At 42.4% G+C, this 21,112-nt stretch overlaps 1 protein-coding gene and 1 non-coding gene across 2 annotated transcripts; one reads left to right on the forward strand and one right to left on the reverse strand.

Annotated features, from left to right (window-relative positions):
- Positions 1 to 5,435: 5,435 nt before the first annotated feature.
- Positions 5,436 to 6,287, forward strand: LOC127209020 (vomeronasal type-1 receptor 3-like). Its single transcript, XM_051168557.1, has one exon. The coding sequence runs from the start codon at positions 5,436 to 5,438 to the stop codon at positions 6,285 to 6,287; it is 852 nt and encodes a 283-aa protein (XP_051024514.1).
- A 10,794-nt stretch (positions 6,288 to 17,081) lies between these two features.
- On the reverse strand, positions 17,082 to 17,179 carry Trnai-uau (transfer RNA isoleucine (anticodon UAU)). The gene is made up of 2 exons: positions 17,142 to 17,179; positions 17,082 to 17,117 (listed from the first exon to the last, which is right to left on the reverse strand). It is a non-coding gene; the product is annotated as a tRNA-Ile (tRNA).
- Between the last annotated feature and the right edge of the window lie 3,933 nt (positions 17,180 to 21,112).

Consider the following 21,112-nt stretch of genomic DNA (forward strand, 5'->3'; position numbering starts at 1 on the left):
ACCCAATATAGATTAAATTCTGGCTTTCTCATTTCATATATTAATCACTTTGAGCATATATGTTGGCTTTAAAAAACTTTTTATATGTAAATTATATTTAATGCAATATAGGTGTATTTGGAGGTATCAACAAGCTGGCACAAGTGCCTAGGGAAGTGTTCAGAATACTCTAAAGATCCGTCTTCTAAAATCAGTTGTTAGTGTCAGTCTGTAGCCTCACATCCTTTACCCACAATTCTCACATTCTGTGGTTTACACTGAGTCTGGGGAAAGAGGAAATTAGCAGTAAATTAAATCACAATAAAGAAAAAGAGAGCACTCATCTACATAGACTCATCTACAGTCTTCAAAAGCAGAATGAGGGGAAAGGGTCACCAACAGAACGGCATAGAGAAGTGAGATACACGATGAGAGGGACAGAGATAGAGCAAGGCCCGGGGGAGCGCGTGAGGAAGAGCACCTGTCTTGAGGAATTCCTGAAAATGCTCTAGCATGCAGCTCTTGACTGTGCTCCCAGCCTGACTCCAATCTCTGCAACAAGACTTGAGAATATAATCTAGCTTTTATTCTATAAACCTATATCCTCCCTTCCTTCCCCCTTTTTCCCTCATGTTAGATTGGATAGAAAGATTAGAGAGAAAGAAGGATAGAAGAAAGAAATCCATAAATGAAACTTTTAGTAACTGATAGCTAACCCCTTTAGGCAAAAATGAACATTGGTAACACCACCAAATACCCACCCTACCTACTGGGAATTGGGGCATCATGTTTCCAAAATTACTTTTTGTTGTCTGAGGGTAAAAAATATTTCTTTGGTACCCTTGGGAAAGAAAGGAAAACAAAACAAAACAAGATATTGGCCAAGCGTTGGAAAAGCTAGCTGTATCTGTTACTGTCCAGTCTTTTTAGGATCCATCCTTTGGGCTAGCCCTTTTAATGTTGATATGCATGTAATTTCTTGAGGAAACAGTAGTGCCAGAGGCAAAGGTTCAGTCTTCATTATTGTCCTGTTTTTGCTCTGAAAATATGCAAACTTTTGAAATCATTAGTACATTATATATTTGTATATATATAATTTTTCAAGGAAACAACAATTGAGGCACTCTGCTCCTTGTGCCAGAGGCAGATTATTAATATGTATACTTACAGGACAAGCAAGATGTACAAATTATACAATAGAGAGTATTGCCGGGTGTGGTGGCGCACGCCTGTAATCCCAGCACTTGGGAGGCAGAGGCAGGCGGATCGCTGTGAGTTCAAGGCCAGCCTGGTCTACAAAGTGAGTTCAGGACAGTCAAGGCTACACAGACAAACCCTGTCTCGAAAAACCAAAATAAATCAATAAGCAAATAGAGAGTATTAAATGTGTGGTTTCCTCAAAAGCTGTCATTTCATTTACAGAAGCATTTTCATATTCTTTTGTGTCATCTGGACAGACATCTATGGAGACGCCATCAAGAAGGACGGGGGCAGGGGGGAAACCAGTGGTTCATCTCCAAGGAAACCCACTGGTGCTCTCTCTTCAAGAACAAAATGATGATGTCATCATTCTAATCTCAGCCCTGCACCCACATGTATTTACATCATTTTGCATCTGGCATAAGAACAGCCTCCTAGGCACTAGCATGAAATGTATCTGAAATGACCACTCTCGGGCACATATAGTTTTTGACGTGTCCTTAGTAAGTTTTATAATAAGTAAGGACTGCATTTACAATAAGGCCAAGGTTGGGGAGGCATTCATAATTCAACTCTCACATGATATTTAATGTACAGGAATGAAACAGTTACAGCAAAGACGTTCACTACAGACAGTCACAGGTAGACAAGCGACACTAAACATGACCTGGTTCATGGTTGGGACTTGCTCAGGGAAGAAAATTCCCAGTGCTGAGAGCATCATTTATTCTCCTGCTGTCTAATAAGAGATTTAAGAAATTAAAGACTCCTTAGTGACAGCCTGGCACTTTGGGAAGGTCAAAACCAATCTGGAGACGTAGGAAGCTCAGTACACAAAAACTTGGGTAGTTGTTCATTTTCTCACCTCACATCCTTCCTCTCAAAATAATTAAATCCTAATTAAGCTTGAAATGACTTCTGAGCAAAACAGATGCAGTAACTGTGGGGAGAGAGGGAAGCTGCACTTCAGGGACTGAGGCCCTGCAGAGCCCTTCCTTCCCCTTGACACTGTGACAACATGAAACTTGACATCTGCAATACCTGATGGCACCAAGAGCCCCACAGATCCAGACAGTACAAATATGACCTGGCACCTGGCACCTTCCCAGAAATGCCCCAAAGCCTGTCTGCACCACAGAGGTTCAAGTGAGTGCATGGAGGTAAGATCTTCCATCCTCTCAGCTGTGCTGTGGAGAGATTTATTAAAGCTGAAGTCTCTCTCTGACTAAGCCAAGGAGTAGTTGAGGGGCTCTGTGAGCCTTGGGTCTTCCACTTTCCTTCTGATCCTGACAAGGACCTGCCCCAGAAAGATTGAAGGGGACTCCTTCCTGGAGTTACAGAAATGGAACAGAAACGTTGAGTCATCGCTGCCCATCCTCAAGCTGGAGTACCATGACAGAGCTTGGGGTAGGTCTTTTCCTGAGGTTACCTCCTTGCCTTTTTAAAGGAATCAGTAAGATAGAGAAGATTCTCAGATGTCTATCAAACACTGGAGACAACCAGGATACACTGCTATATCATCAGCACTAGAGAGACTGAGGCAAAATAATTGTTGTTCAAGGCTACTCTGGTTTTCAGAAGGAAACTCTTTCTCAAAAATAACAAGACAAAAGAAAACAAGCAAAAACTCTTCTTTTAGCCTCCATGTTTAACAGCATTGTGGCTTCAACAGTATCACTAGTGTTTATAAAGTTTGTCATTTTCACTTTTGATGCATTTCCACTTTTCAAATATTGGCACATGTTTTCTTTTACAATTACATTATTACTCCCAATTCGAAGGTTTCCCTTTTATATCTATCCTTACAGTCTCTCAATTATACCACACAATTATTACACATACTTATCTCAACTACACTCATTGCATCCCTGGTGCATGTAGAAACTATAAACCAGTAAGTGTAACAGTTGTCATTGTCATCTGGGAAATCCTGCTGTGAAGGGCCCAGGCTGTGAACTAGCACATCATGAAACAGCTCATTTTAGCTTCATCCCAGCACTAAGCAGCGATAACAATAATCTCTTTTTGGTTCTGTTTGTTTGTTTGCTGGCTTGTTTTTAGAAAATCAGGATGAATGGATATAGGCTGCCTAAGGCTCTTGGGGGTTAGACTCAACCATGGGATCACCCATCTATCTAAGCACAAGCCCACCCTGTAGCATTTAATTTCCTGTAGCATTTCTCAAGATAATGTGGGGGTGAGTCACTTCTCCCTCCTCTGACAGTCCACCTCAGGACAGAAGAATCATGTATTAGAAGATCAGAATCTGCTCTCAAATGTGACTCTAAGTTTGTAAGTTGTAAAAGAGGATTAGAAAAGGGGAGAATTCCCAGGAAAGCAAACATTACCGCAGCAAAAAAATGTTTTTATTTTTCATCAGGAGTTGGGGTCAATAATTACAGTGATTTTGACAGATTCTAATCTTATACTAAACAATATTTACATTAATATGTTAATGAATGTTGATGAGCTTGCTATTAATGTCTGGAGCATGTTTCATCATGTGCAGATATGTAGGATGGTACTGTGGTTTCTAGGATGCACTGATACGGGTGATAATTACTTCTCTGTCTGAGGAGCAGTGGAAAGGCAGTAATTGACATTTCTAAACTCATGAGGCCACCTGGACCCTAATGTAGCATCAAGGCTAGGTTCATGAAAGTCGTGCACTGCATCATCAGGCCATGGAAATTAAAAGCAATCCCATGAGTTTAACAGGAGGGAGCTAAGAGGACAGAGGCATTCCAAGAACTCAGAATGCACACAAGCCATAGAGCCACTGAGGCATCCAGATTCCTCTTATTCTAGAAAAGGTGTGCAAAGATTACCACAACCCCTAAGAAATGAGAATAAAGCTCCCAAACAGGTTTAAATCCAAGTCTAAGTCCTAGAATCACCTCAGACTAATGGAGAACAAAGCAGCTGCCCAACAAACAGGCAACAGAGCAGAACAGGCTGCAAAGCTAATTGACATAACTGCTGCTCACAAGCCCCCACAGAAGCAAATGACACCATGACCTCTTAGATGGGTGAATCCGTGCTCACAAATGCAGACCATAAACTACTGTGCTATGCATGCTATATATAGCCATTTAAAGAACCCGTAACTCAGCCACTGCACTCATCTCATGGCAGCACCTAACACCTCGTCAATCCCCTTCCCCCACCCACATCAGCAACAGCATCTTGCCCAGAGCTGCTCCATACTCCCGTAGGTGCCCTGAGGTCACTCACTGGGGTCACAGATGCCCTGAGTCACCCCCTGGGACCACATCTCTCTGATACCCTCTTTCCTAGGCAGCACCAAGTGTTCCTCTAGACACCCTCCTGGGCTGCAACCTGGTGGTCACATAAATGTGTCAAGTGTATCTTTTGATGATCCAGCCTTAACTCTGGGGCCCGATCTAGAAAAGTTAAACAATTTGACTTGACACTGAGGACTAACTTAAAAGAATGACTAGTCAGCATTTATATGGAGTTAAATCACAGAGTGGTCAGTATAAAATCCTTGGAAATATTAAGATATCGAAATAGAAGTTATAAAGCCTTGAAGCCAAATGCAATTCTAGAAATTGTTATACCAATCAAGATGCAAATAAAAAAGGAATATCGAACAAAAGAGGAGGCAATGTGGAAGGCAAAGGTACTAAGTCTAAGAGATTTTACAGATGTTGACACAGCAGGGTTGCTGTGTGTGTGTGTGTGTGTGTGTGTGTGTGTGTGTCTGTGTGTCTGTGTGTCTGTGGGAGGGCAGTGTTGGGGAAGGCAGGCAGGTTAAGCAGTAGCCTCAGGCTTTGGGAACTGTGTGGGGAAACATCATGAAATAGAGGAAGAAATTTTGCTTGGGGAAATCTGGAGTTCAATTCAATTACGCTGGCAGTTAACAAGGACAATGCATACATACATACATACATACATACATACATACATACATACATACAGAGAGAGAGAGAGAGAGAGAGAGAGAGATTGCGACAATCCAATTTTTGCTGGTGTAGAGCTATTTAAAAAAATCTTTAAAACTTTACATTTGAATACCAGTTACCAAATTCACCTGCCAGAGCACACACAATGACAGAGAGTCTGCAGGTAAAGGTAGGAGTGCCAGGGACGTAATCTGTCCCCATTGCCTCTTGAGTACCAGAACAATGCAAAATGTGTTTTTCAGATGTATGTCTGTCATTACTAATGCTTTCTTGAAAAATTGTTTGCATCCTTGCATCTAGGAAACAAGTTTTTCTACTTAGGAAGTAAAAATGATTTTGGAGTTTATTAAGGAAATAGTTTTCCTCTTTATGACTATGGTTGGCATCCTGGGGAACATTTCTGTTTCTGTGAATTATATGCTCAGTTTATTGGGAGGCCCTGAGAAGAAACCCATACACCTGATTCTCATCCACTTGGCTTTTACAAATATCATAATTCTTCTCGCAAAAGGATTGCCGAAGACAATTGTAGCTCTTCATTTGAGAAACTTCCTAGATGACATAGGCTATAAGATCATTGTTTACCTGGAGAGGGTGGCCCGTGGCCTCTCCATCTGCACCAGTAGTCTCCTCACTGTGGTCCAGGCCATCATCATCAGTCCCAGAGCATCTGAGTGGAGGAGGCTCAAGCCAACATCTGCATGGCACATTCTTCCATTCTTCTCTGTCTTTTGGATACTCAATGCCTTGATAAGTATGAATCTAATCCATTCTATCAAAAGTATAGGTCTAAATGTATCACATCTTAAGAGTGGCTACAACTATTGTTATTTTATGCTAGAAGGTCAGAATATAAAATGGATTTTTCTCCCTCTCATGGTCCTGAGAGATGCAGTGTTCCAGGGCGCCATGGGAGGGGCCAGTGGCTACATGGTGTTTCTTCTCCACAAGCACCACCAGCATGTCCTCTACCTTCAGAACTCCAAGCTTCTCTACAGAACTCTCCCTGAGCTGAGAGCTGCTCAAAGTGTCCTCCTTCTGATGCTCTGCTTTGTTTTCTTCTACTGGACAGATTGTGCTCTTTCTCTATTATTAAGTCTCTCTTTGGGAAACAATTCCTTGATGATAAACATTCAAGAGTTTCTGACTCTTGGTTATGAATCTTCAGCCCCCTTGTCTTAATCCACAGGGATGGGCTTCTGGCTGAGTGTTGGCATGCTCAGTGAGAGAAACTGAGAAAATGTCTCTCTCATTTACCCACTTAATAAACGTGAAAGAACTCACAGTTCTGCGATATTGTGGGTAAAACAAAATCCCACAAAGCCGTCTAAGCATGCGTAATCTTAGCAAATTACAATGATATAGAAATTTTGTTCTCCAGTGATTCAAGGCGATGGCACTCCAAGAGCCCTGACATTATTTTCTGAATGTCGTGACCTATATGTCAATGAGAGTGGATGCTTGTGGACAGTTCTCGCCTTTGAACAGTAAGTCTCCAGAGACAAAGAGGCTCTTTTACTGGGCTGTAATGACAACCACGAGGTGGGAGCCGTAAACCAGACAAGCCTGGGCAGTTGTATGCTGACATTTTTCATTCCTAATATCCCACAAGTATTTCAGTTTCAACAGAGCCTCTGTGCAAACGAAAAGGAACTTTTTTGTTTCTAAATTTTGTTATGTTTGAAAATTCCTACCAGTCTTCCAATTACCCACTTGAAGATAGCCTGGCAGACTTTTTTTTTTTTTAACCACCTTTATGTCTCCCCTCTTTACATGCAGAATGGAACATGAAACATGAATAGTGGTTCTGTAGATAAATGAAATTGATGCCCCTTCCTTCTCCAGACCTGGCAGTCTTTCTGAGCTTGGAAATCTCATCGTGATTGTTCAGTCTGGCCCACCCACATCCAGTTGTTGCTCCTCAGCACAGCCTAGACACACATACACACACACACATACACACACACACACACACACACACACACACACACACACCTATTAGGGAAGAAAAGAACAAACACTTTTCACAAAGAGAAATTGGGATGTGGGCGTGGGGAAGGCCAAAGGTCAGTAGGGGATGGAGTTAAAAGTCCTGTAAAAGACAAGGAAAGCAACCTTGAGGCATGGTTAGTGAGAGAGGGAAGCAGTGTTGTACCAAGCCTATGGCAATCTCATGGCTTCCAATCCTTTGCGGGAGGGGTGGGGAGGGTATTCTTGTATCTTCTGTGGTGGTTGATTTTTACTTATAGATGCTGTTTTAAAACCATTGAGATGTAACAAGAATAAATTAATAATATATATATATAAAGAAATTTTGTTCTCCATATTGCTACCCTTTTGAGGGGATTTTGTTTTTTAACTTTTCTATACTTGTGTTTATTTGTTGTGTATGAGTGTTTTGTCCACATTATGTCTGTGTAGGATTTGCATACCTGGAGCCTGAGACTGCTGAAAGACACAATCAAATGCCCTCTGACTGACTTCAGTTACACCAATGGCTGTGAAATAAAACTACTAGAACTTGATCCTGTGTCCTCTAGAAGAGCAGCCATTTCTCTCCAGCACTGACAAAGTAGATTTAATTGGAATTTTTAAAACTGGTTTTACTACTAACATGACTGAAAGCATGCAGGTGAATTTGGTAGATTTTATTAAAATTCCTAGACATTAAGTATGGGTGTCAATTTCATATCTTATACCTGATACGGTGTTTGCTAAATGTTAGTTTTATGCAGCTATTTTTTTTTAACTTTTTTATTATTAATTTATTCAGATTACTTCTCAATTGTTATCCCCTTACAATGGTTTCTGTAATTTCTAATGGTATGAGGGAAGATTCAAAATTCAAAGATATAGAAATGCTGTTTCAGGGTATCAGCAAAATCATAACTACCATTGCAAAACTCTTTCCTGCTTTATACTTAGAGGGAATTTTCTGGGTTTTTTGTTTGTTTGTTTGTTTGTTGTTTTTGTTGTTGTATTTCATTCTTGGAAGGATTAGAAGAAATGTTAATAAGATAGAAAAACTGGAAGGGTCAATAAATTCAATCATTTTGGAAAAGATTACAGATTTGACTGAACAGATGGAAAGAATGAGGAAAGAACATGAAAGGATGGGAAAGTAAATAGCATATTTGGTAAAGGAGAGTGAAGAAGGACAGAAAATAGATAGACAGGAAAGCCAGGAAAAAAAAAAAAACAGAAGAATCAATAAGTTCTATCTTTTTGGAAAAAATTATTGACTTGACTAAACAGATGGGGAAATGCAGAAAAAACTGGAAGGGCTAGAAAGGCAAATGGCACCTTTGGTTAAAAAAAAAAAATGGGGGGGGGTGGAGAAGGTCAGAAACCAGAGGAAAAGGAAGGCAGACAGACCAAAGGGTCTTTGGAGGAAAATGCCCTGATGGAGGACATCCTCAGAGTCACTCAGACACCTTTAGCTTTTCCAGTCACTATAAGACATGCCTCCTCTCAAAATGGTGCTGAGGGTTATGATGAAATGGCATGGCATCCTGTAGACATGATGAATTTAAAACATTTTAAAGAATTCATTGTCAAATATGGTATGCACTCTGCCTTCATTAAACAAACGTTAAACAGCTGGGCCACACAGAATAGACTTGTACCCCAAGGTGGGAAAAATTTACTTTTAGCAGTATTAGAAGTGGCTCAGTAGTTACATGGTTATCATGGTGGGGAACTGAGGCCATAAGAATAGAGCAAGAAAATAGGACACAGGAAATAAATATTAATAGAGATCAATTGCTTGGTGAAGGACAATATACTAACTTAAGAAAACAAACTCAGTCTGAAGATAGAGTGATTGAACAATGTTGTATTGCAGCCTTGAGAGCTTGGGAGCAGGTAAAGGAACCTGGGAAAACAACTATTCCATTTACTAAAGTATTTCAAGGACCTAGGGAAGCCTTCACAGAATTTTTTCAGAGATTAGGATCCACTATGGATAGAGTGTTAGCAGATTCTGAGACCAAACAGGCATTAAAGCTTATAACAGCTTATGAGAATGAAAATACTGAATGTAAGAGGGCAATTAGACCATTAAAGGAAAGAGGAGCTCCATTAGATGATTGGGTAAAGGAGACAGTTAATATTAACTCTCAGGAATATCAAAACAATATCATGGAACAAGCTATAGCCAGAGGGTAAAACTGGTCATGTGCAAAGAAACTGTAGTGATAAAATCCCAGACCTCAGACTAACGAGCTCAATAACCCAGAAGAAAACATAAGTTGTAGGAGAGAACAAGAAGGTTCTGGCAATAATGGTAATAATATGCCAAGACTTCCAGGGTACTGTAGTTGCTGTGGAATAGGATAACATTGCTCTAGAGATTGTCAATCTAAACGAGATATGCAAGGCAATATCTTGCCAACAAGAAATGGCAGGAAGGGCCCACTGGCTTGGGGCCCCATCAACAATACCAGCCGAATTCCCTTGGCCAGTCCAGAAGTGACAGACCCTCAGGAAAATGGGAACTGAATATTAGTGATCTAATGCATGCTATTGAAGGCAGTGCAGCCTTGGATCTGGCTTCAAATATGTCACTTAGAAAAAAATGTTTAAAGAAACACAAAGAATTCTGCCATGGTGGGGATTACAGATTGTTGTAGATAAAATACAAATAGGAGATTCAATTACCTATTTAGGATAAAAAAACAAGTAAACAAAAAAATCGACAACAAAAGGTACAGATCAATAGAGATCAATTGCTCTTAATGACTTTCAAAAATTAATGGGCAATATTAACTGGTTAAGGCCTACAATTGGGTTGGCTACCTATGAGTTAAGTAACTTGTTTCAAACATTACAAGGGGATTCAGACTTAAACAGTCCAGGGTGTCTAACAGCTGAAGCAGAAAAGGAGTTAATTCTGGTGGAGGAAAAACTGCAAAAGGCTTATGTGGATAGAATTGATCCTAAACTTGGTTGCATTCTGGTTATTATGCATTCAAAACATTCTCCTACTGGCTTCTTATGCAAAGAGAAGACAGAATTCATGGTTTTTTTGCTCACATTGGTACCTCCTTTCAGAATTTGTTCAAGGATGTTTTTCAGCTTGTTAACAACCAATCTTCCCCCACATGATGGTTCGACTTCTAAGGGGATAAACATCACATGCTCTCTCAAAAGTCTCTTTCTCATCCCCCACTTGCAATCTGAACAAAAAACAGGTTTATCTCTCCTTCATCTCCCCCTTTCTAGTAAATAAAATAAGCTATATACAACAAAATAATTATAAGAATTATCCAGTGAGTCAGATTTACAAGGACCAGTTACTCCATTTGTAGTTAACAATTTTTAAGAAATTATTCCACTATCTATCCTATGCTACTGATTCTTATCCTAATGTCTAAAGGTTTCTTTGTTTTGTTTTGTTTTTTAACTAAACTTATATTAATACTGTGGCTATCTAGTCTTCAACCCCATCAAAGACCCCAGGAAAAAAAAAAAAACCTATCTAATATGAAGGAAGAACAAGCAAGCAATTTCCAAAAGTATTGACAGGACAGAGAGCTGACTCCCTGGACATTCACAAGTTCCTCTTCACTGTCAGGGCATCCTGCCTTCAGCCAGCCAGCCCAAGGCATCTCACAGACTGCTTTGAAGCAGGAATACTGAAGGACTGGCCCACCTAATCTATGCAACATCGATGGGAAGAGGGAACCGGAGGAGAGACCAGGGATTGCAGCCCGAGAGACGGATGCAGGTGGAGAGGCAGAGGCTGCAGGTTCGGACCACGACGGTGAGGATCGCTTCTATTAGGGAGAGGATCAGCTTGCACGCCCAGAGACACCTAGGGATCTGTCCCATGGAACTGATACCTGGAAGGTTTATTCTTGCTCCTCTTCACCTCTTTTCCCTCCTGTATAGGATAGTTGGGTTGTATAATAAAGTCTAATTGTTAAGAAAAAAGAGCCAACACACCAGAAACTAAACTTCACTACAGACGGAAAATGGTTCCCAGGAACAAAAAGAAATCAGGCTGGTTCCTCATCTACCCGTCCAACTTTAAGTTCTTTCTCAAAAAACGAGCCAAAACCAAATACAACAACAAAACACACACACACACACACACACACACACACACACACACACACACACACACCAACAAAAAAAAACAAAACTGTGGACTCCATCATCCCTTGGTCAACCACTCTTGCATACAAGAGCAGGAAGGAAGCTCTAGGGGCCACCAAAATCTCTGCCGCCACAGACTGACTGATGGATGGACTTTGCGCTGGGCCTGCCCCCTTGGATGTCTCCCTAGGCCACTGCCTTGTCCACCCAGCTCCACGAGACCTGCCCCCATGTCACCGCCGTGGCTCCCGGAGCCCTTCGTGGCTGTCCTCACTCCAGAAGCCCTCCCTTGCCGCTGCCACCTCTGTCTGCGCTGGCTCCGGAACTGAAAAACCAAATCCCCCTCCTTTTCCTACTCTTCCTTTCCCACCTGCCCATCCGGCCCCCTGCCCATCCGGCCCCTGCCACACTTGTTCCTGTGCCAGCCCTTCCTTTCAGCCCCAGTCGCCCCTCCGCCAGGCCAGAGCAGATGCCTCCACCCACCATCCCAGGAACTATAATTCTGCTGGGCTGCGACAGCCTGAAGCCCTTTTCTTGCTTCCTTCACTCGGAGCTACCAGCTCTACCCTTTTGTGCCTTCCTGCTTTTATACCTCCTGAGCTTCCTTGCCTCTTCCTCTGAGGACCGCATTCCCGCCAGCTGCCCCGCTGTGCTGTCTCTCTGCCTGCAATCCTGCCGGTCGCCTATGATCCTGTACCAGCTCCTGCCACTTCTCTGTGCTCACTTGTCTTCTGTGTGCGATGAGACCGGTTTTCTTGTCTCAGCGCTCCCGCCTACAGTCGCATAGCTCCTACTCTGAACTCCCACCCAAAGTTCCTCCTTCCCACCTGAGAGCCACCCGCCCGCTCTGTCTTTTCTTCTGGAGGCGCTCCTGAAACAGTGTACACAAACAAATAATCCCATAATCTCATCTCTTGCTCTGTTCTGCACTTCCAAATATCTCTTATCATCACTTTCAACTCTTAAAAATCGTTTAGCTAACTTTATAAACTGTTGTGTAATTCGTTTAGTGGCAAGCTTTATTTAGCCTCCTGTGTATGATTTCAAGGTTAAGCCTAAAACCAGGTATGCTCATCACCTATCTAAGGTGGTCCTCAAACTCTACAGAGATCTGCTGAATATGATATTTAAAAGCTTTAGGTTTCCCATTACAGAGGCACGCCCCTTCCTAAAAACAAAAAACAAAACAAAACAAAACAAAACAAAAAAACCCTCTATGGTCTCTAAAACCCTATAGTCTCCAAAGAAGAAGATAAAACATGACAACTCCACCTGAACTACAGTAATGCTAATGAGAGGGGGGCGGAGACCAGAATCGCTCCACGCCTTGCTTGCTGCCAGGATTCTGCTCAAACTGTGGACACTTTGGGATTGATTGTCCTACTCTCTACAGGGAAAATCTCTCAAATGTGGGTCTGACAACCAAAAGCGAAAGCTGCTCTATGTGACACCTGAAGACTGAATAGTGTCCTATGTGGCAGCTGAAGACTTTCCATCACTGCCCAGCCAGCAAGACCACGGGAAACGACGGTAACCCATCTGGGTGGTGAGCAAGTCTCTGTCATTTGAACTGATACACAGGCCATTTGAATCATGCCTCCTACTACGACTTATAGTCCTCAGATCTCTGGTGATATTTACTGAGGTACCTAACTAAGCCCACAATGGTCAGTCTCCAGAAGCCTAGTGTCTCACTTCTTGGGTCAGGTCACCTCATCAAGTTCCTCCTGGATACCAAGACTACTTTTTCAGCTCTAAGAGAATTCTGAGGCCCCATTCACCCCTTCTCCTCCTCACCCATAGTCAGAGTACACAGCCAGTCATTTGGGCCCCTCCAAACCAAACCCTTTCCTTAACTTGCGCCTTCAAAGGCTTTTCCTTTATCCTTTCTCATTCCTCCATGCCCTAGTCCACTACCAAAAATAACAAAAAACAAAAACAAAATAAACCTCCTTTCCAAAGCTGACATAATTTTTGCCTTCTACCCTGGCAACAGCTCCCAAGACGCATTTGTGCTCCCCTCTTCTTCCTTTCCTTGACCCCCATTTGTACACACTCTAACTATCACAGTCCCCAAACCCCTGCCCCTTCCTTAGTCAGTCCCAGTGTACTTCACTTCCCCTGCTGCACATCAGAAATCCCTTTCTGTAACACTCAAAGTCACGTCTGCCCTAAGTCACTTCCAAACCCTAATACCCGTCTCCTTAACCGGCCCCAGGGTTCTCAAACCCGCCATTCATTCTCTCTCTCTCTCTCTCTCTCTCTCTCTCTCTCTCTCTCTCTCTCTCTCTCTTTTATTTTCGTTTTTCTATAACACAAAAAAATACACATCAAACATACATTCAATTTGAAGACAAAAATATTATCCAATCAAGCACTACTTTTAATCGATCAGACAAAGAAATTCTACTCAACAGCAACAGCACTTTAGGTAGTATGCAGGGAGGGGATAAAGTGATTAAAAGATGTTTAAGTTGGCTAATATGATTACACCACCTAATGTTTTATATTGTAAAATGCAGCTGAAAGAAACATGCAAAATGTGTTGGCATCAAGGACTGCTGCCAAAATTAAGACAGCAAGCAACTCTATAAAATGTCTTTATCAGGATAATATGCATGTATAAAACTACCCGTGCAGCCTGGTGGTGGTAGCGCACACCTTTAATCCCAGCACTTGGGAAACAGAGGCAGGCAGATCTCTGTGCATTTTCTTTTCTCCAATCGGTTTCTACACCCTGCCTCTTCGCCATACAATACCTCTTTCAATGTGGGACTTAATCCACTGCCTGTGTCACATACTTCACTCTAACAGCAATCCCTTCTATCCTTTCCCCAGACCCACCTGACTCTCACCCCAGCAGATAAAACCTTTCTACATAATCTAGCCCAAATCTACAACGTACGTAGACATTGTATGTCAGTCAGTGGACTAACCCCACACCCACTATACAGCCCCCTGCCTTTCCCACTCATCAAATTACAAATGTCTGAGATATGAGATCTAAGAAAACATTTTAAGGTCTAAGAAAACTATGAAAGTCTGTAAATACAAAACATAAAGCTCTAAAAAAATGTTTTAAGGTCTGAGGTTGTAAGAGTTTAAATTAAAAAAAAAAAAACTTTGTGAGGGTTTTGGAAAATGAGGAGATTTACGGTATGTGAAAAGTTGTTTCCGATTTCTTCTCTCATATATGCTATTGTTTGGTTCCCCCAACAACTTTTGATATAACTTAAAAACACGAGTTTTAAGGACATTGCTCTCCCTACAAAGTGCATTTCAGTACAGATTACAAACAATTGCAAAACCTTTATCCCTGTTCTAAACTTAAAAAAAAAAAATCTGCAAGCTTCAGGAAACTGATTTAAATCTACCTCTCAAAGGTCAAGTAGACTCCGCATGAACACCTTTGACAGCCAACAGCCCAAGTTTCCCTACCTGTCTATTCCTGACGATGAGATCCCCCCCTTTCCTGGTCTTGGGACTCCCCTTCGCCAACTATTAAAACCATGGATCTAAAAGTTTCAAATGTACATCCAAGACAAAAATTTTCCCTAAACTCGTTAACCTTATCCTCTGTTCCTAGACTCTTGGACAGTCTATCTGTCCCAGTAGGGTTCAAATCAACTATAGACTAGTCCAGCAATCAGCAGCCTAGATGTTCCCTCAAAATCTACATCCTGGATGGCTCCAGAGCAACCAACACCAGCTAGGCCGCAGTGCTGCCTACATTTCCTACCCTAGATGGTCCCCAGAGCCTGGAAAGTGAATGACACAGCCTGTTCTTCCAAGCAGGCCTTGACCAACATTTCAGCTGCCTTTGGTACTTAACAATGACACCCCAATGTCAGCAGGAAGCAATCAGAGAAAAACACCCACTTACAACATCTAATGACCCAAGAATAAAACAAAAAGAAGGAATGAAAGGCCCTCTAACAGGCCTGAGCATTTCCAACATGGCCCCAACAAGTCTTGCCCATCCCCTTCCCTCTTCCTTGCTAAACCTTTAGCTCACATTCCTAAAGCTAGCTTCCAAGGTCTATTGCCTTATTTGGCCACTTCCTTACATCTGACTTAAAAATAAGCCTGCTTTTATACTTAAAAAATAAAAGATTGGATACTCTATGAGCATATACAGGGGGAGGTCCCCTTCAGTCACAGTCATAGCAGAGGGGAGTAGGGGGAAAGCAAGAAGGAGGGAGGAATGGGAGGATACAAGAGATGGGATAACAGTTGAGGTTTCATATGAATAAATTAGTAATATATATTATATATATAAAGATTGATTGAGTGAGTGAGTGATACAGTGTTTTGCCTACATGTACACTTGCATGCCAGAAGAGGGCACCAGGAGAAAGAGTATGCACACACAGGGAGAGAGAAAGAGAGAGAGAGAGAGAGAGAGAGAGAGAGAGAGAGAGAGAGAATTCAAAATATCTGGGTTATATAGGGAAGAGCCTGGGGAAAGGGCAGAGGGGAAACCCAGTCCCAGGGCTGGAAAGTCCAGGGTAGAGGGCAGGGAATGCCAGCCACACCCTGTAGCAGGTAGGAACTGAGGGATGCTGGGAGAACCTGGAGGCAAGATCAACTTTGATATGTTAAATAGCACTTCTGCCATTTGTCCCAACATAAATGTTCGAATACATGAGCCCATGGACGCCATTCTTATTCACACCACCACTGTGATGTCAGTTGCGAAGCTGTGTTTTGTCTGAGAGAGATGACCCTGGCCTCGCCATCCGCACCACATGTCTCCTCAGTGTGGTCCAGGCATTCACCATCAGTCTCAGGACCAGCCTTTGGAGAAAGCTCAAACCACAGGCAGCGTGGCAAGTTCTTTTGTATCTAATGTTCTGCTAAGTTTCAACTTGCTTTGCTACAACAGCTGGAAGAGATCTGATGTTAAAGTTCCCATCCGACGTCGCTCTATGATGACATCAGACACAGAGTGGAATGCATCTCCTCCCGTGACCCTGAAACATCGTGTTCAGAAAGTGTTGCTCCCTCTCAATTCACTGCTCCAGTTATGTAATGTCTCCCCGTCAGAAGTCAGAGCAACACGAGCTGTTCTCATTCTTAGGACCTGTTTCTTTTTCTTTTATTGGGTAGATTTCCTTCTCTCCTTGTACCCAGGCTCCACGGTGGCACATGACTCCACGGTGCTGATGAATAAAAAAGCTCTGCGGACAGTTAGCTGCTCTCCACCCCTTTACTCTGCTCTGCAGAAATGGCCCGTAAGTAACTGTTGAAGTGCACATTTAGTGCAGGCATTGCATTCTACCCTCATTGTGCTTGAACTTACGGTGTAGACACCAGGAATTGCTTTACTCCAGTGATTAATAAAATAAAATAAACAGTATTTTTCTATATACCTGGGGGTGATCTAAGTGGTGGCAATCCTCCTGCCTCAGCTTCTCGGAGGTTCTAATGGATCACAGCATTTAAAAAGCATATGAATAAATGTACACAAGAGGGAAAGAAGCCCGTTACTAGGCAATCTACAACTAGTTCAAGACTTCCAAGAAGTTTGAAAACAGATTCTCTCCACCTTCCCATTCCACAACTACTATCCTGTGGCTTTTCCTTTACACTGGAATTTATAGTAAAAGCCAACGTGCTTTACACTGGAATTTATAGTAAAAGCCAACGTGCTACCATAATCCTACTATTAATTTTTTTCCCAAAGCCAGAGCACAAGAGCAAGACAGGGAAGGCAGAGGTCCTTCACAATTATTAGTCCTTGCTGGGTTCTAAAAACAAGTTAAGTGCTGACTCTAAAACTAGCAGAGTAACAAAGTTACTGGTTGTATACCATCACGAAGAGCGGTGGATACTAGATTTTTCTCTGAAGGCCCTACACATCAAGTTTGAAAACAATGCTCCAGGTGAGGCTCGAACTCACAACCTCGGCATCGCTCTCGCGCACACACACTGTTCTATAAGTACCGCGCGCTAACCGATTGCGCCACTGGAGCACTAGCAGCACGCTCCTGGTAACTTGTTAAATACAGGAAATACCCTGGGTTGGCTAGCCCGCGGTGCGGGTGTTTTTCTGGCACAGGTCCTGTTGGGAGGCCGCTATGGGCACGGTCCCGAAGCCGTTCCCCGCCCTCCACTTTGGCTTGGAAGGTGCCCCCCTCCGCCCCCCTCCCCCCCCCCCACGTCTGGGTAGACGCGGAGGCGTGGCAAACTGGGTTCTCCAAAGTCGCGTTTTTCCTCCATCCTTGACCCAGCCTATCAAATGCTGGAGAAACCGCAAAGGACTTGGGTCCTGAGAGAATCGGGAGTTTCGGGGGCGGGGGGCGGCATAGGGGGAGCTTGCCTTGTGCCGGGCTCTGCACACACCGTCTGGGAGGGGACAAGAGCCGCTGGTGTCCCTCAGGCAGCTCTGTGGAAGTCCTGATACTTGAAACGAGGGAAACCGTGCCGGGATTGGGTCTGAAATTCAGAGTGTCTCCGTGCAAAGTTAAACTAGATATTTGAGAAACGTCTGTGTTAAAGATCTCATAATAAAGTGTGTTCTGATGTAGGCAGGCGGGAGGAAGGTACTTCTAGACCCTTTACCCTAGCGTTCATGTGTTTTGAGGCTACTGGAATGGACCCGTACCTCAAGTAACCTGCTTTGGACCCCACCTCCCATTTCTCCCGAAGCCTTGAAACGGAAGCCTCACCGTAGCCTCTTGAAGTTTAAAGTGTTGTATGAAAAAGGCGGAGGTTTCCGGCGTTTTTTGTTTTGTTTTTTAGGCCCGTTAGAGGAACACTTCTTCCTCTTGGTCAAAAGAGGAATCTGAGTTCAACCTCCGGCCTAGGGACCTCCTGATCAGCAATCCCAAATTAGAGCATATTATCTCTTCCCCTGCTTGATCCAACTGGAAAAACCATCCCCCAGAAACCAAAAATCTGTGTTAAAAATAAAATAAATTTTAAAAGCCTAGTCTCTGATATAAATCTGACCTGTGGCCAATCTTGTCTAATATTAGTCTGTGAGGTGGCCGCTTTCGTTACTGCTCATTCGCTCCCTTGAGAGCGCTTCTGTGTTAAACCCTATTTTCTACATACACGCTGTGTGTCTTTTAACCCGTTTGAGGGGCATGCAAGAACCAGCATACAAGCAGTTAATTCTTTGGTTTGGTTTAGTTTAGTCCTATGCTGTAGCTCACAGAGAACTGAACTCCAAATCCTGCCTCAGCCTTCCGCATGCTGGCATTATGGATGTAGACGAGCACGTCCAATTTAGTTTGCTTCTTTAAAGAATAAAACCATTATACAGAGCTGGCGAGATGGCTCAGAGGTTAAGAGCACTCTCTGCTCTTCTAGAGGTCCTGAGTTCAATTCCCAACACCCAGATGATGAGTCACAACCCTTTTCTGGTGAGGAGGCACACATGTAGGCAGAATATTGTATACATAATAAATAAATCTTTTTTTATTAATTTATTCATATTACGTCTCAATTGTTATCCCATCCCTTGTATCCTCCCATTCCTCCCCCCTCCCATTTTCCCCTTACTCCCTTCCCCTATGACTGTGACTGAGGGGGACCTCCTCCCCCTGTATATGCTCATAGGGTATCAAGTCTCTTCTTGGTAGCCTGCTATCCTTCCTCTGAGTGCCATCAGGCCTCCCCATCCAAATCTTTCTTTTAAAAAACATGATGCATGATATAGCTTTAAACTTGACTGTATGAAGCTCTGATCTGTACAATTAAAACGCCATTTTGATACACAGTGGACACCGCTCAGTGATTCCCACAGTCAAGCTAGTTAGCACCTCCACCTCCCCACATGTCTACAGAGTGAGCGTGCCTGAAATCTCTCTGCAGATTCCCAGTGTTCAATAACCTGTTCTGTACATAGAATGTTACCTGGCTCCATCAATCGTGTGGATAACCGCTGCTGTGTGTTCACAGCTGCTGGAGTCCTTCATACGCAGAAGACTTTGTTCCCTCTGATTCTCTCCCGTCGCGGACTTTTCCGCACCTTCTCCCGTGGTCCCTGGGCCTACTGAAGGACGAGTGCAATGCAGCAGTGTTGAGGCTTTTTAAATGATTGTTTTCTTGTTCTGACAGAACATAGTGCTATAAAAACTCAAACATTTGTACGTTGTTTTTATATCCTGAAAGTTTATTAACGTTGTTTATTCTTACATCTTTGTGGTAGAGCCTTTACAAATTTCTACCTGTTATCAGAAAACAAATTTGGTTTTCTTTCAACCCACACCCAAATTTGGATCCTTCCATTTCTTATTTCTTATAGTTATTCTTGCTGATACTTCCAGTGTTAGACTGAAAAGAACTGGCAAGAATGATACTCACCTTGTATCGAGTCTTAAAGGAAAATCCTTTAACATTTTTCCATTAGTTAAGGTGTTAGCTGTGCCTTTTCATATATGGACTTTAACTCACTGAGATGATCTTTTCTAAATTTTGTTAAAAATTTTTTTAGTCATGAATGGATACTGAACTTTGTTTAATGCTTTTTTTTTTTTTTTTTTTTTTGGCATCATGATCATGGAATTTTGCTTACTTTTTGTTACTATATCACATCAATTTGAATATGTTGAACGAATTGTGAATCTTACGGCTAAGCCACACCTGGTCAGTGTATTTTTTAATTTAGTTTGCTCTTATCTGTTGAGGATTTTAGTATCTACAGGTTCATAATGTTTGCTGACCTGCCGTTGCCCTTGTTTGTTTGATCTGATTTTTCCTGGGTGTTGTCACATGACCTATCTACCTGATTAATGTTCTCATGAAATTATTTTCGAAGCATTTTCTCTATACCTGTTTTTTCTGAAAGAGTATAAGAGGTATAAGAAATGATTCTTCTATAAATGTTTCAGGGAATCCAGCTACTAATACATATGGTTCTTAACTTTTTCTTATTAAATTTCTGTTATAACATCAATATCATCTGTTTCCTATCTTTTAAGAACTCATTGTTGAGTAGGGTGTGGTCGCACACACCTTCAATTCCACACTTAGCTGGCAAGGACAAGCTTGGTCTACACAGTGAGTTCCAGTTCAGCCAGGACTACACCAAGAAATGCTATCTCAAAAAAAAAAAAAAAATCAGAGAGAGAGAGACAGAGAGAGAGAGAGAGCGAGAGAGAGTATTGTTGACAGGAAACATCGGCTTATTAAATAAAATTAGTTTCCCTTTACTCCTTTTTGATGTACAAAACAATCTATTTGTACATTCTTGTTTTTCTGAGTCAGCTCATAGCTTGGAAGAAAATGGGTGCTCTTCTGTCTGTGCTCTCACCACCTCTGAGACCAGAGATGTTGCCTTGTGATTTTCTAAGCCTCAGGACCAGATTTCCATGTATACATGATCAAGTATCTTAAACTGTTGATTAGTGCCCCAGCCCGCCGGAGTTCGACTAGCACTCGGGAGGAGGATTTTCCTGTATAGGGACAGAACACAGGACATGAAGAAGGGGGCAAGTCTGGATTCTGATCGAATCCCGTTTATTGAGAAATTTCACAGAGTTTTTATAAGGCGGGGGTAGGGAAGCATATTGCTATGGCAACCCAGCTGTAGGCTATCTCAAGATTCGAGGAATTCCAAGCAGGTCACAACATCCGGCCACACCGAATATTTTGCTATCTTTATCTAATCTAACTGTTAAACTACAACAGGGTGGCTCCGTCTAAATCTTATCTTTAGTCTAACTGCCGAACCACGACAGGGTCAGCTGGTGTCTGGTAAATGGCAGACTGATGGAGAAATAAGAACCTAGGCTCTGACAAGATGGAAGAACATTGGCCATATAGCCCACCCCTTACAGATTAGCTTGTAACATCCTGCCACAAATGTCTCTTCCCTCAGTGACCAATAGCATTATCAAGTTATCATCCAAAACTGTGTATATAACACAAAATAAACCAAGTGCTAAGCTAGAAATTAA

This window comes from Acomys russatus, chromosome 3 (assembly GCF_903995435.1).
Source record: "Acomys russatus chromosome 3, mAcoRus1.1, whole genome shotgun sequence".
NCBI lineage: Eukaryota > Metazoa > Chordata > Mammalia > Rodentia > Muridae > Acomys > Acomys russatus.

Coding starts and splice junctions, on each gene's coding strand:
- LOC127209020 (XM_051168557.1), top strand. CDS start 5,436: ATGATTTTGGAGTTTATTAAGGAAATAGTTTTCCTCTTTATGACTATG.